The 14,213-nt window shown below is 39.7% G+C and overlaps 1 protein-coding gene across 2 annotated transcripts in view; it reads right to left on the bottom strand.

Moving 5' to 3' along the window:
* KIT (KIT proto-oncogene, receptor tyrosine kinase) overlaps positions 1-14,213 on the bottom strand; it is a 77,238-nt gene that overhangs the window by 38,626 nt on the left and 24,399 nt on the right. For both annotated transcript variants that reach the window (XM_089669259.1, XM_089669260.1), the window contains exons 2-4: positions 9,741-10,019; positions 7,476-7,757; positions 868-1,001 (exon numbers count right to left, since the gene is read on the bottom strand). In XM_089669259.1, coding sequence (XP_089525385.1) covers positions 868-1,001; positions 7,476-7,757; positions 9,741-10,019 — 695 coding nt within the window. The remainder of the gene's footprint in view (positions 1-867; positions 1,002-7,475; positions 7,758-9,740; positions 10,020-14,213) is intronic.

Below are 14,213 nucleotides of genomic sequence, written 5' to 3'. Positions count from 1 at the left end.
AGGGAAATAAAATGAAACAAAAAATTCCTGTTAGACTGATTTTACCTGCAATTGAAGCAAACATATCTTCAGATCAGACTTTAACATCAATAATCATAGTGAAAAAAAAAAGTCTAGCTCAGCATTATCATAGCAGAGACCAATGTAAAACAAAGTAATTGAACCATTTTGCAAGGGATTATAAACATAACCGTAAGTCTAACCTTCTAAAAAAAACATAAGAAAATAAAACCACATCCTCAAACCCCACAAAAAGGGCAGACATAATGTACCACCAATTCTTTTTTTCCATCACATTTCTACGTAGCTAATTTCATAACAACTCATACAGTTTGTATGTAGAGAATATTTCCCAGTCTGGATGTTTTGCTCGGAAAATATTACCCGTGCCTGGATCAATTGCATGTTACTGTAACATGACTTGTGTACAATCTTGCATTTCTTCTGAAAAAGCCTTTCTCCCAAGGTTAGCTGACAATGCACAGACCTGACAAAAGTGAGTGTTGTTTTCACATGTAAATACACTCTGGGGCGCCCAGCTCTAAATCTACAGACTTGTGTTTATAGTGCACTGAGAATTTGAGACACCCACCAGCTGTTACCACACTGCCGTCCTTCCCTCCATTACAGGAGCCTTTCAAATCACAAAAGCTTTTATGTGGCCAAAACAGCAAATTAATACGTAAGCGGCACAACCACGTTTTAATAATTTAGCGCTATTTACAGGCCATTATTCAAAGAAGTGTTTTCATTTGAGACAAAGTACGAGATGTTGTTGAAAATACAATGTGACTGATATCTTGTGTGAAAATGTCATTTTCAATTTGATCCAAGGTGCTGTAGGTATTTAGGCAAGCTACAACTTACCAAGGATGGTGCATCAATCCAAAGGACCTCTACGGCATTAACATCCCTCACAACACAGGTAACCTCAAACGACTCCCCAGTCTTGACAACTAGCTTGGATTTTGTTAAAGTAATTGTGGGTAACTTTTTCTGAACTGAAAAGAAAAAAAAAATAGAAATATTAGCTATTACCAGCATTAGCTGAGTAGAACATTGCATCAAAGAGAAACAAGTTGACTGGAAATTGATATTTGTTACAGATCACAGAAAAAAAAGCATACAATTTTTACTGTTTTTACTTCAAAATCATATACTTTTGCAGCAGACAAAAATGTTTCTTTTATTATAATCTGTACCATTTTCTTCCATAGTAAATACAGGGAGTAACGTTTCTGACCTCCTAGGAATACTAGCTACCTGTCTCTCAGTCACTGACCTGGAACAAGAACGTAGATTAGAATGTCAAAACTCCTGCACCAGGTTAGTAAATGTACTTAAGGATGTTAAAGAACTTGAAAGTCTGAGAATTAGAATGTTCAGAAGGAGAGGTCAATGATTCTAGCCTCAATATTTTTTAACCATGGATTTCCTTTCAAGAGGGCAAGTTAGGTGCTCCAGCCACAAATACAGGGATGTTTATCCTCACTTGCGGGATCATCCCTTTAGTAGAGGAATGATAAAGTTCACCCAGGCAGCCAACAAGTAACTGACAGGACTGTGGAATTGAGACTACACTGTGTACTTGAACAAGCACTGGTTTGTACTGAAAAGCAGACCAGGCTAACATTTTAAAACCAGAGGAAGAGAAGTAAAAATCCGGCAGATGCAACGTAAAATAAAATTTGTAAAGACTTTATTGATGATCCAACACAAGAGGAATCTATTACATAGCAAGGTTGATACGTTTCAGCTCTAATTTGGGTCTTAGTCGCTTTATAACTAAGGCCCAGAGTTCTTTTTCAGTAGAATCAAGTTGCATCAAGCTGGCAGACTTTTACTTCTCTTCCTATGATGTTGGACAGTATGTGCAGCATTTGTCTTGGCACGGGCAGCTACACCCTACTCTATCACCTGAATGAGTCAATAATGCAGAGGAATATGTTATTCATACTTAATACTATAAATTAGATAGATATATTATTATATACTTAATATAGTACCACTTGACACTGCCAGCACTCTAGCAAAGGTTTTGTAAAACCTGACTTTCTAGATAGCAGTAATTGTAAAGAACATGCTTACAGAGTTCACTCAGGTTCATCCTTAGGGCTCATGTACACTGCAGCTGCTAAACTCACGTTCAGGAGCTGTTCAGCATTTTTTTCAGCAGTCCCTGAACTATCCCTAATGTTTTTCTATGTGTCCATGTACACTATGTCGTTTACAGTTGTTTACAGGCAGTTGAGTTTGCAGCCGTTTTTTTGCACGCACCAAACTTGCGTTCAGGGATAGATTTTACCAGCGTTTCAAACGCCAAACACTTGTAAACGCGGTTAACCGCGTTTATGTTTAGAAGCGTTTTTTAACTGTTCCATATCCAGATGCTGTCCAGAGCCTTTTTTCATCATCAGAAATGCGTGCAAAGCGTTCTCCATGTATTCAAATGGACCCGGTACACCAGCGCAGTAAGATCTAGGTTTTGCGCGAAGGGAAAAATGGTAGAACGTGCTGCATTATGCTCCTGATGGGATCCATAGTGCAGGCCTTGAAATCTCCACTCGCCTGCTCGCATTTCGCTAGTGGAAATAACATGGGGGCAAGGGCCAGATCAATCAAACAGCTGATGGATATGGAGCGGGGTGCCGGCACCAGAGGCGGAATAAGCTTTCAGGCATTTAGGCACTCATGCACTACCCAAGAGTCCAGAGTCCTTAGGACGTCCTATGACAGGCTTCTGAAAGGATGGGGAGTTCCGCAAGGTGGATTGTGCAACTGTGCTCCCAGTCCGGTCCGGTGAGAGGAAAGAGAGACTAACAGAGCCCAAGGAGGAGGACACTTCACAGACTGGTGAGAACTCAGCATGTAACAGTGGGAGGAAGGGGGAGAACTGTCTGTGACCGCAGTGTGAAAGGCTGAGAGAGGGGAGTGTCTGTGTCTGTGTATATGTGTGTCGGTGTGTGTGTGCTTGTCTGTATGTGTTTATGCGTGTGTCTGTGTGTATGTATGTGTCTGTATGTATGTGTGTTTGTCTGTATGTGTGTGTGTAAATGTGTATGTATGTGTGTGTGTCTGTATGTGTGTGTTTGTGTGTGTGTGTATGTATGTGTGTGTGTGTATGTGTGTTTGTCTGTATGTGTGTATGTGTGTGTGTATGTGTATGTGATGATGGTGGTGGGGGCTCTGTATTCACTTTATGTAGTAGGGGGCCCTGTGTGTGTTCGGGAGGGGGGCGCATCGTACCATAATGGAGACCATGTGTTCTAAGAGGGGGGGTTGTGTGCTCATTATAACCTCAAATTATTAGGGGATGGTGCCATAATTGTGAGTAGCAGAAATACCAATCACCCCCCTTTTTTTGCCCCCCCCCCTCTTTTTCTCTCACCCCCTTGTCTCTCTCTTTCCCCCTCTCTTTTTTTTGAAAAGGGGGTAGAGGACATGGCTATGGGGCGGGGGGGTGAAGGAGGGTATATATTTATTTCTGTAACTGTGTTCTGCATAAAACATTTAACAGTGTCATTTAATGAGAGAATTTACGAGGGCATGTTTAGGGGAGGGATTAGGGCGTGGCAGGGTAGCGGATGGGTAGAGCAACTGGTGGTGAGTAACTCCTAAGGCCTGGCTAGTAGCTCAGGACTTTAAATTTTAAGCCCCGCACAGTGACTACAACCAGAAAAGACGGGTAATCTCAGCACATACTGCTCTCTCTATTTCTCTCAAAATGTCTGAAATAGTTAATTATTTACTATTTTTCAGTGCATTCTGGGCATTTGGGAATGTCTCCTGAGGTTATCTTTTAAAAACGCTTCTAAACGCAAACGCGCATAAACGCATTATGGAAACGCAGCTAAACTGATGTTTTTTAACCTACGTTTTCCATCAGTTTCCATCGTTCAGAAGAGTTTTCCAAACGTCCCGTGTACATGAGCCCTTTGTCATAGGGGTTTATTTACTAGAGAAGTATGGACTGTTAACTTATCAAAGCGAATGTTCACTTTAAACACTAAATCATGTTCAAGGGGAAAAAAAGGGAAAAAAACCAAGCACAGGAGATTTTTGCATTTTTGCTTGCTTGTAATTTGATGATAGCAGTGAACACAGCTTCACCTTGTTCACCAAGCTAAGCAAAGTGATCAAACACTTTCCAAAATCAGCAGTCTCCATTATTCTAGAAAATCAACCCCATGATGTTTTCAGCGATATGGTTAAGGACAAGCCTGTCCTAACCTTGCATGCTTGTCTGATACCGCTATCAATAAAAGTTGGCTTTTACAGGACCTAGACAGGTATGTTGGTGATTTGCTATAATGGAAAAATATTTAGGTCGCACAAGCTGTACACCTCCCATTCTATGTTCTGTAATGAAGGATTCAAGGTTTAGCAGTCCAGAAAAGGCCAGGGCACCGTACAAATCCCTTCAGACACATAATCTATTTGGCATACACCAGAGCTGTCAGCCTCTCAAGTTTGAAGGTTGCCACTGTGAACCAACTTTAAATAACAAATCCTGGCTGGAGCTGTGTTTGCTGTATATTTAAAACACAGTTAACAATTGTCAAATTCTTGCAATAATGGATTACTGTTAGCATTTTACCGTATTTCAGATAGCAAGAAAACTGCTTGGTAACAAAGGAAAAGGTAAAAAGAAACATGTTTTGTTCACATGAGTGCCTGGAAAGATAACTTGGTCTCCATATGCCTATTACTAGAGAGAAGAGACTGCTCAATACTCTTGGGAAGAATTTAGGATCATTAGTAGCTGAGGTCACGTGTTAATGGATAAGACAGTGCTACAGTTCGAACACAGCATCATGACTTCATTTAGTCAATTGTAAGAAAAGTCATTTCTGCTGGCGGCTTGGGAGTAGAGACAATCATTATTTTTATAAACGTGCACAGATAAAGTGCCTCGAAAAAGTATTCATACCCCTTGAAATTTTTCACATTTTGTCATGTTACAACCAAAAATGTAAATCTTATTAGGATTTTATGTGATCAAGCAACACAAAGTGGCACATAATTGTGAAGTGGAAGAAAAATGATAAATGGTTTTCAAAATTTGTTTACAAATAAATATGTGAAAAGTGTGGCGTGCATTTGTATTCAGCCCCCGAGTCAATACTTTGTAGAACCATCTTTTGCTGCAATCACAGCTGCAAGCCTCTTTGGGGATGTCTCTACCAGCTTTTCACATCTTGAGAGTGAAATTTTTGCCAATTCTTCTTTGCAAAATAGCTCAAAATCTGTCAGATTGGATGGAGAGCGTTTGTGAACAGCAATTTTCAAGTCTTGCCACAGATTCTTAATTGGATTTAGGTCGGGACTTTGACTCGGCCATTCTAACCATGATTACCCAGTCTCAAATCCTTTGCAGAATCTAACAGGTTTTCTTCTAAGATTGCTCTGTATTTGGCTCCATCCATCTTCCCATCAACTCTGACCAGCTTCCCTGTCCCTGCTCAAGAAAAGCATCCCCACTACATGATTCTGCCATCACCATGTTTCACGGTGGGGATGGTGTGTTCCGGGTGATATGCAGTGTTAGTTTTCTGACACATATAGTGTTTTGCTTTTAGGCCAAAAAGTTAAATTTTGATCTCATCTGACCAGAGCATCTTCTTCCACGTTTGCTGTGTCCCCCACATGGCTTCTCCCAAACTGCAAACAGGACTTCTTATGATTTCCTTTCAACAATGGTTTTTTTCTTGCCACTCTTTCATAAAGGCCAGATTTGTGGAGTGATTTGTGGATTTGTGGACAACTAATAGTTGTCCTGTGGACAGATTTTCCCACCTGAGCTGTGGATCTCTGCAGCTGCTCCAGAGTTACTATGGGCCTCTTGGCTGCTTCTCTGATTAATGCTCTCCTTGCCCGTCCGTCAGATATTCAAAGATTGGGATATTTTTTTATAACCTATCCCTGCTTTAAACTTCTCCACATATTTATCCCTGACCTGTCTGGTGTGTTCATTGGCCTTCATGATGCTGTTTGTTCATTAATGTTCTCTAACAAACCTCTGAAGGTTTCACAGAACTGCTGTATTTATACTGAGATTAAATTACACACAGGTGGACTGTGGACTATTTACTAATTAGGTGACTTCTGAAAGCAATTGGTTCCATTAGATTTTAGTTTAGGGTATCAAAGTAAAGGAAGCTGAATACAAATGCATGCCACACTTTTCAGATACTTATTTGTTTCAGTTTAGGTCTGTCAGTTTAGGTGGAAAAAAAACATTAGCAGGACATTTTATTCCAGCTTTCAGAGCTCCATGGTATAAATACCGTATATGGAATCAGATAAGGACTTATAGTTCTGTATTCCTCCAGTAAACCAGAAGCCTGAACAATGGAACTGTAGGACAGAAGAAGCTATTCCTTTCCCTGTCCTTCCCTGGTAGCCTCTCAATTACTGCAAGTTATTTGTTTTGTTTTCACAATTTCAGCAGCTGAACCCAAAACTTACATTGTCTGCTCCTTTTCTTCAGTTTTACCCAGTGCTCCAATTGCTTATCCCTATGTCCAGTTTCAGGGTTGCTTCTAGGCTTGCAGGTCCCATAGAGCCCTGCTGAAGCCACTGTGTCCTGTGCCCTCCCAGGGAGGACTACATGCCATTCCAAGAATGCTGCCTTAGTCAACTCGCACAGGCAGCCCAGGATTGTAAGCAGATCCAAATTTGGTAAATGACTGGGGGCAAGCATGCACACTGGCACCAGGGATGATTAAACATGTGGTCCCAAGTAGGGGGATCATGTGCCTTCTAATGATGGTATGGGTGTGCACTTCCATACAGGAAGATCAGGAAGTGACGCAGAAGATGCAGAAGGTTGTGGGTGTAAAAGGATGCAACGGTCAGTGGTTCTAGACTTTTATGAAAATTTCCATTTATTGTGCTGTTCTACATTTAAATAAAAAAAGTTTCTGAAATAAAATACATATTTAGTGCTACTTGAAGCAAGTCTTGTGACTGAAAGCAACCAAGCTGCCAAACAGAATGGGTCAATTTATCCTTTTCATTTTTTTGCCTTCACTAAAACCTAAAAAGGGTGAAGATGTTTGGGTCATATATGAAACACAGAAGTCTTTTCTTTTAGACACTTTTATGGTTATTTACTAAAACTAGAGAGTACAAAATCAGGTGCAACTCTGCATAGAAACCAATCATCTTCCAGGTTTTATTGCCAAAGCCTTATTGAACAAGCTGACTGGCTACCATGCACAGCTGCACCAGTGCTCCAGTTTTAGAAAATATACTATTTTCAGTCTTGATTTATTATTGGGCTGATGTACCAATAAATCCTTTGAAAATTTTATGCTTCATCCTTATTGTTGGATATATCAAGGAATACCTTTTTTCTCAAGAGGTTGGCATTTTTTTTGCAGAGAAAGTCTAAATACAACCACAATCTGTAAATAATTAGCATATTTATTGGCACCTTTATCAAACATAATAAATGTGTCTGTTCTACTCACCAGGCCTGACCATCAGTTTCTTGAGGCTGGAACGCTTCAACACCCCATTATGAGTTACTGTACAGACATAGCAACCATCAAAATTAGTCTGCACATTTTTTATGGTGATGCCATATCTAATATCCTTCTCATAGACAAAACCTTCAGGTAGTTTATAACGGTCACACTTTTCAATACCATAGTCAGTGACATCTGAATCAGTCAGGGGACAGAGGCCAGATGCATCCTGGCCTTCTGTTGCATCAACATATGGTAAAGTCTCAACGAATGGACTTGCAGTAGCTAAAACACAAACACATAACAAATACATATTACTTATAGTACAATCTATATTCTTTACAGCAGATGTCTACTAGGCAGTTTATTTTTTAAAATGGAACGTCAGGTACTTTGATAAGAACTTAAATGCTTACTTTGTTGATAAACAATTAGGCTAGTCCAGGTGAGCCTATACTATGATATCCTTCATTTCTCCACCTGTTCATAAAAACGACTTCAGATGCAACTTGTAAGCTAAATTTAAATGCATGACCCACCATTTTGGCAGGACAGGAGATCTGTGGAAGTTCAGCAAGGGTACCAAATGACTTCATCTGGCTATATGCCTGTATAGGAATGTCTGTTTAAAGGATATCTTAACTAATGAGCTAAAATGTAATATATTGCACCTTACCAGGACTTAGATACAGAGGCTGCATTAGTTTTCATTTTGCAAGAACATTTTTGGCTCAAAGTTATTTTCCTTCTATAAACAACTAGTTCCCCCCACCACCACCATCCATTGTAACTGAGATGAAGAGAAGATATATTTGAAGTGCAGCCTGGATGACAACCATGGCTCCCTCTCTAGATACAGCAGAGTTTGCAAAAGTAGCCACCCAGGGAAAGAAACCGCTATTTGCACAAAGGTAAAAATACAGGATAAAATTAAAAAAAAAAAAAAAAAGGAAACGCAGTAATCTCACCAAGGACTGATAATTTCCAGTGCATTACATTTTTAGTTTTAGATGTGCTTTAGGATTTTTTGTATGAAATATTGTTTTTTAGTTCAGAGAATGCTGGGATTGACTCAAGGCATGTGCACATATGCTCTGCTGGCAGGGCCGATGCTTCCACCAGGCAAGCTAGGCGGGCGCCTAAAGTGCACTGCCACCTAGGGGCACCTGCACGTAGCACAGGCTGGATCTCTCTCTGTGTAGGATACCGTCACGTCATGAATGATCCTTCAGGGGTGACAGAGGGGAGGAAAAAAAAACATGCCGGGTGTCTGGGGCCAGTGTAGCAGCTGAGCTACCACTCCTTCCAGTGTTCCTCTCAGACTCAGTTCCTTAATGCAAGCTGGCTGGCAGCAGCTGGAGTTCCAGCCCTTTGCTTTCCATTCATCAGGTAATGTCTGACTCTGATGTCTCGTATCTGTGAGAGTGTGACCGGGCTGGCCATCCATCACATGTGCAATGTGTCAGTGAGTGATGACATCATCACTGCTGGGCCTGCTGCTCTGTGGCAGTGTTGGTGTTGATGTGTTGGATCTGTCACTGTGTGGGATCACTGAGTTCAGCTGCCTGCTGTCACAGCGTTAATATTTTATATGAATATTTTCTACTGTATTTAACAAATTTTTTTTTTTTTTGGCAAGGGCGCAAGTAGCTGGTCTTGCCTAACGTCCAAAATAGTCTAGCACCGGCCCTGTCTGGTGGTGTCTTCCAGATATGTAGAGACTGGCGGTGCACATGCACACTGGTGGTGGGATTTCTAAGCGTGTGCACAAACGCCACCAGCTTCTGGCAGATTGCTACTAAACCACCTTGCATATGTGTAAGAGGGCAGGGGGAGGAATAAAATAAAAAAAAAATATTTGCAGTGAGTTTAATTCTACTTTAAATCTAAAGTCTATATGGGTCTATGTTCGTAAGAGAAGAGAGGGGTAGCATCTCCTTACTTGAGTCTGTAGTCAGCAGCCATGACAAATAAAGAAAATATGTATAAAACACTCTACATTTCTCTATAAATACCCCAAAACATAAAATGCCAAGACATGACATTCAGATTGGTTTCTGTTATGCTTTTTTTGCTTGTACCCAATATTTTTAAAATCCACAGCAAAGCCACAGGATTACTAAACTTTGATAAAAATAAGAAACAAAGCAGGGGCGTTTCTTCCACTTTTTTGTTTGGATTTTGTAACATGAATATCTGTAATGTCCCAGTTTACAAATGCTGCCTATCTGGTAGTTACCTATACAAATGCCACGAAAAGTAGCTTACCTTTAACAAACAGGTAAAAAGAAGAGAAGATGCTGCCTGTCTCTTTATCAGCACATGTATAATTTCCAACATGTTTCCTTTCCACATTGTTAAGAGTTAGAACCAATTGATTCCCATTTTGACGAAACTGATTACGGTTCATCGGTTTAAACTTTTTACTTCCTGGTCTTTGGTGACTCCACTCCAGCTTTGTAGAACCGGTGCAAGGTTCCTCAAAAGATTGTCCAGGTTTCACCAATTTGTTTGTAGCATCACCAAAAATGACTGGAAATGAAACCACTACAAAAGGCAAAAAAAGATAATCAGTACCTTTCCTGTAAAACTGATGCTGATATTGGCATATCACCTAACTGATCTGTTTATATCACCTAATCTGTTTATATAACATCTTGAAACCACTTGTGATTTTTGCAGTGCACAGCCAAGGCACCAAGAGTATTGCTAAAAAGGACACTTACAAGGAACTATTCATTAAGTTATGAACACCGAACAAACATTTTTGTATGTATTAAATCAGATTATTATGCAAGTTTTTCTTCAAAAGATATGTCTTTGAAAATTTTGAATTTTTTCAAAAAGCCATATGATTTTTAGGTTACAACAGTTCAGACTCTGAAGTAGGTTGTACTTTGACAGTTCCCTGAAGGAGAGCACTGGCTGGAGCAAAACTTGTTTGAAATTAGTTCAGTTTGCACAATGTTTCCAACTGACTCCTTCATACTTGTGGTTTTCTAGAAATCAATTTGATAATTTTTTTGGCCATCAAGGTAAAAAAAAAAAAAAAAGACCAAAAGACAGAAAGCAACTAGAAAAGCTTAGAAAATCTTGACTCACAATATATGTACTAAATGTATGTGTAATAGTTAGGTAGATTGGCCTGTTAGGGCCCTTTCATACTGATGCACGTTTGATGCACTTCTAATGGCTATTGTGCAGCCCAACGCCCGTTTCCCACCGGTTAACTTTTGATGCACTTCCATTGACTTAAAATGGAAGGTATCTTTCTGGTGCACTTTTGAAAAACTGCACAAAATATGCAGCATGCGTGATCTTACAAAGAGCAGTGCACCCGCAGTGTGAAGAGTTACATAGGACTTATTGGAGAATAGTTTTCATTTACTTTTGTTGCCCTGGAGAAGCACAGCAAAAGCGCACCAATGTGTAAGGGCCCATGTCTGAATAAGTATTCAAACATTTCTGCAAACTAGAGTTTCAGTATAAGGTTTGTGATAAACACAAAGCCCATGGGCCGAATCCAGCCAACCAGGGCACCCTGAGGCTGTGGCACCCCCTTCGCCTTCGAATTCACCTTGTCTCAGCAGTCAACAGTAGAGAGGACAAAACTCCTCTGACAGATCCTGCTCTTCTCCATGCAGCCATGGATAGGCTCAACTCTGCTCACCAACCCCCCCGTCTCTGCAGTCAGAAGCAGAGAGGAGGACAGAACTCCTCCTACAGATCCTGCTTGTCTCCCTATGCAGGCACAGCACCCTCTCTTCTCTGCCTCCTTTGCTCTCAGCATCTGACTCTGCTCCTACTTTGGTCCTTCTCCAGACCCTGCACTTTCTGCTTTCCAGCTCCTCCCCAATATTTCTTCCCGGCAGCAGCACAAGGAAAGGGGGTGCACTGTGATATAAGGGAAGGTGGGGGACTCTTGATGTGTGTTTGTGGGTGGGTTCTTGACATCTGACATAAAGGGGGGTGGGGTGCTCTGGACATCTAGTCTTAGGCACGCCATAGACGGTATGAATTTCCTGCTGATCCAGCTGATATTCAAACAGTCTATGGCTGGTTTTACAAATATAACTGTCCCTTTGAGGGCAACTAGAATGCTGACGTTACCCATGATGAAAGTGAGTTTGATACGCCTGTGCTAGAGAATACAGAGTATGAAAACACCTAAACTATATTTTTTTTCCATTAGAACAGGTTGATTTTTCAAAGTCTCATACACCTCAGTAGAGCTCTACCTTGACAATTTCGGGTATCAGCATTTAAAATGACTTTCCAAACATTGTGTTGTAGCTTTATTCCAAAATATCAGTTTTCCTGTACGTACATGCCAACTTCCAGTGGCACGTAATATAAAACAGGACCATCTCAAACTCATATGTTCTATTTGAATGGTACATGCCAGCAGCTAGTGCCCAACTCTTTTGGAACGGAGTCATCTCAAACTGACAAGTTTAGTTTTTCCATTTGAAATCCCCAAATGTAAAAGATTTAATTATTTTCCTACCACCACAGAAAAAACATTGTTATACAGGTAATCACACTCTCACTGAGAGCTGAAATAAAGACAGATGTCAATAGTTTTATATAAGGTATGCATAAATGAGGTGAATGGGTACCATGCATCAGGTTATACAAAATAAAGTGTTTCTAAATTGGTTAGTAAATGCACATAATCTGCATAATTAGTTGAGACATTCCTAAAAAATTTTTTTAGTTCTTTGTGCCTTACAATAAATGCTTAAATTACTTTCAAATGTAATGGGTGGAAAAAAAGTTGTAAAATTCTAGGGCCAGTCAGCTCAGCCTATGAGCAAAATAGCATATGCTAAACAATAGAAGAAACCAGTGAAAACAAGAGCTATAACTTCTTGAGCCAATGGTTTGGATCAGTCCAAATACTTATATATTCATCACACCATTACATTTACACAATACTAACAAGAAACATGGCTGAACTAGAAGAAAAGGATGACCATTTACCAAAACAGCTCCATAGAAATAATACATAACAAGTCATATCAATTTACATCATAGTACTGTAACTGTACTATTAAACTGCACTGTGCTGTTACTGAGAAAAGGAATTTTAATTCTGGAAACAAAATAAAATGTATTGGTGAAAAGGATCCCATTGTCTGTGGTTGTAAACCTAATCTGCAATTCATCTTACTTCCTCATATAATTGTCATGAAATACGATGCACTATCCTTTAAATGATATGAAATAAAGAAGTGGCCCGGCACCACACTAACGTGCTGAATTCAGTAGCAATAAACTTATACTTTAGAAGCACCCTAAACAGTTGTCCTCTCTAGACAAGAAATGTGAATCTCCGAATCCTAGAAGTAATTCTCTCTTACAATAAAACACAATAATCTTCTTTTCAGAGGCTGACATCTCCAGTGATTTACATACAAAAAACAATTCAGTGAACATTTTTATCCCTATATTACCCTAATTAAATTAAAAATAGTATGTTTATAGCACTAACAATGTAATAAATTCCATGTAATGACCCCACTTTTGGAAAGGAACAGGCCCTTTTCAATTTATATCCAATTACTTCTGCAAAATCCACTGATGGACCTGGGTCTATGTCAGGGATCTCCAAACGTTCGAAACAAAGGACCAGTTTACTGCCCTTCAAACTTTAGGGAGGCTGAACTGTGGCCAGTGGAAGTAGAAAATTCCCTAGCATTGGTGGGACTAAACAATCCCATAGGCTACATCCATGGTATTAGTTGAAGGAATAGTGTCCCATCATTGGTGTCAGAGGAAAGAATAGTGCCTCATCATTTGTTTCATTAGTTCCCCATCTGTGGTATCAAGAAGAGGAATAGTACCCAATTGCTAGTGTCAGTGGGAGGAATAGTGCCCAGTCTTTGGTGTCAGTAGAAAGAATAGTGCCCTGAGGGCTGGATAAAGGCAAGCAAAGGGCCACATCTAGTCCACGGGCTGCAGTTTGGAGACAACTGGTCTATGTAAAAAAGAATGAGAACTTATTTAAATGGAAAGTTTAATTGGGCTTGTTCGTAATTAGTATGTAAACACAGAATATGATCCAGTAATATACACATTCCAATATTATTATGTTCCACAGCAAGATGTGTTTCATCTCTATCAGCAAAGAATGTGAGGAGACAAACTTTATTCTTTGCTCACAATGACTAAGATTAACGTAAAAACATTTCTAACTGTCACTTGTTAAATTTTTAAGTGTGGATTCCCATTCAGGATTTTCAGACTGAGTTCACAATGGCCTTAAAAACCTCGAAAGACCTGAAAAGCCCAATGCATTGATCTGGCATTCAGCCCGCTCGTCAAACATTCAAACAATGGAACAAGGATGGGTAGAAAGCCAGCAAGCAAGAGGGATGTTGCTAAAATTACAACAGGAAATGTATTTGCCTTTTAAATTAATATATTTTCATTTCCGGGACATTATAATGGTACCAGGCGTCTGAAACACCCATTTATAACTGTAAGCAAACAAATGATATTGCAAGTTAAATAAATGAGCAATGTACATTTACCTAATTCCTGAATGTGAAAGACAAAAACTATATTAAAAAAAAAAACAACAACAAACTATTATAAATAGGCAAAATAAGTGCTAGGCACTATGAGCAAAGAAGTATGCCACTTTAACTTACAAATGCACTTACCTAACTTTCCCCCCTTCCATAGATTCCCAAGTTGGAAGTCTGAATAACTATAAGGTCATGCTAATGCTGTCTA

Source organism: Staurois parvus, unplaced genomic scaffold (assembly GCF_062004578.1).
Source record: "Staurois parvus isolate SC_StPar_1 unplaced genomic scaffold, SC_StPar_1.0 ptg000071l, whole genome shotgun sequence".
NCBI classification, from domain to species: Eukaryota; Metazoa; Chordata; class Amphibia; order Anura; family Ranidae; genus Staurois; species Staurois parvus.
Note: the sequence above shows the minus strand (reverse complement) of the source record. Positions and strands in the feature narration are given on the sequence as shown.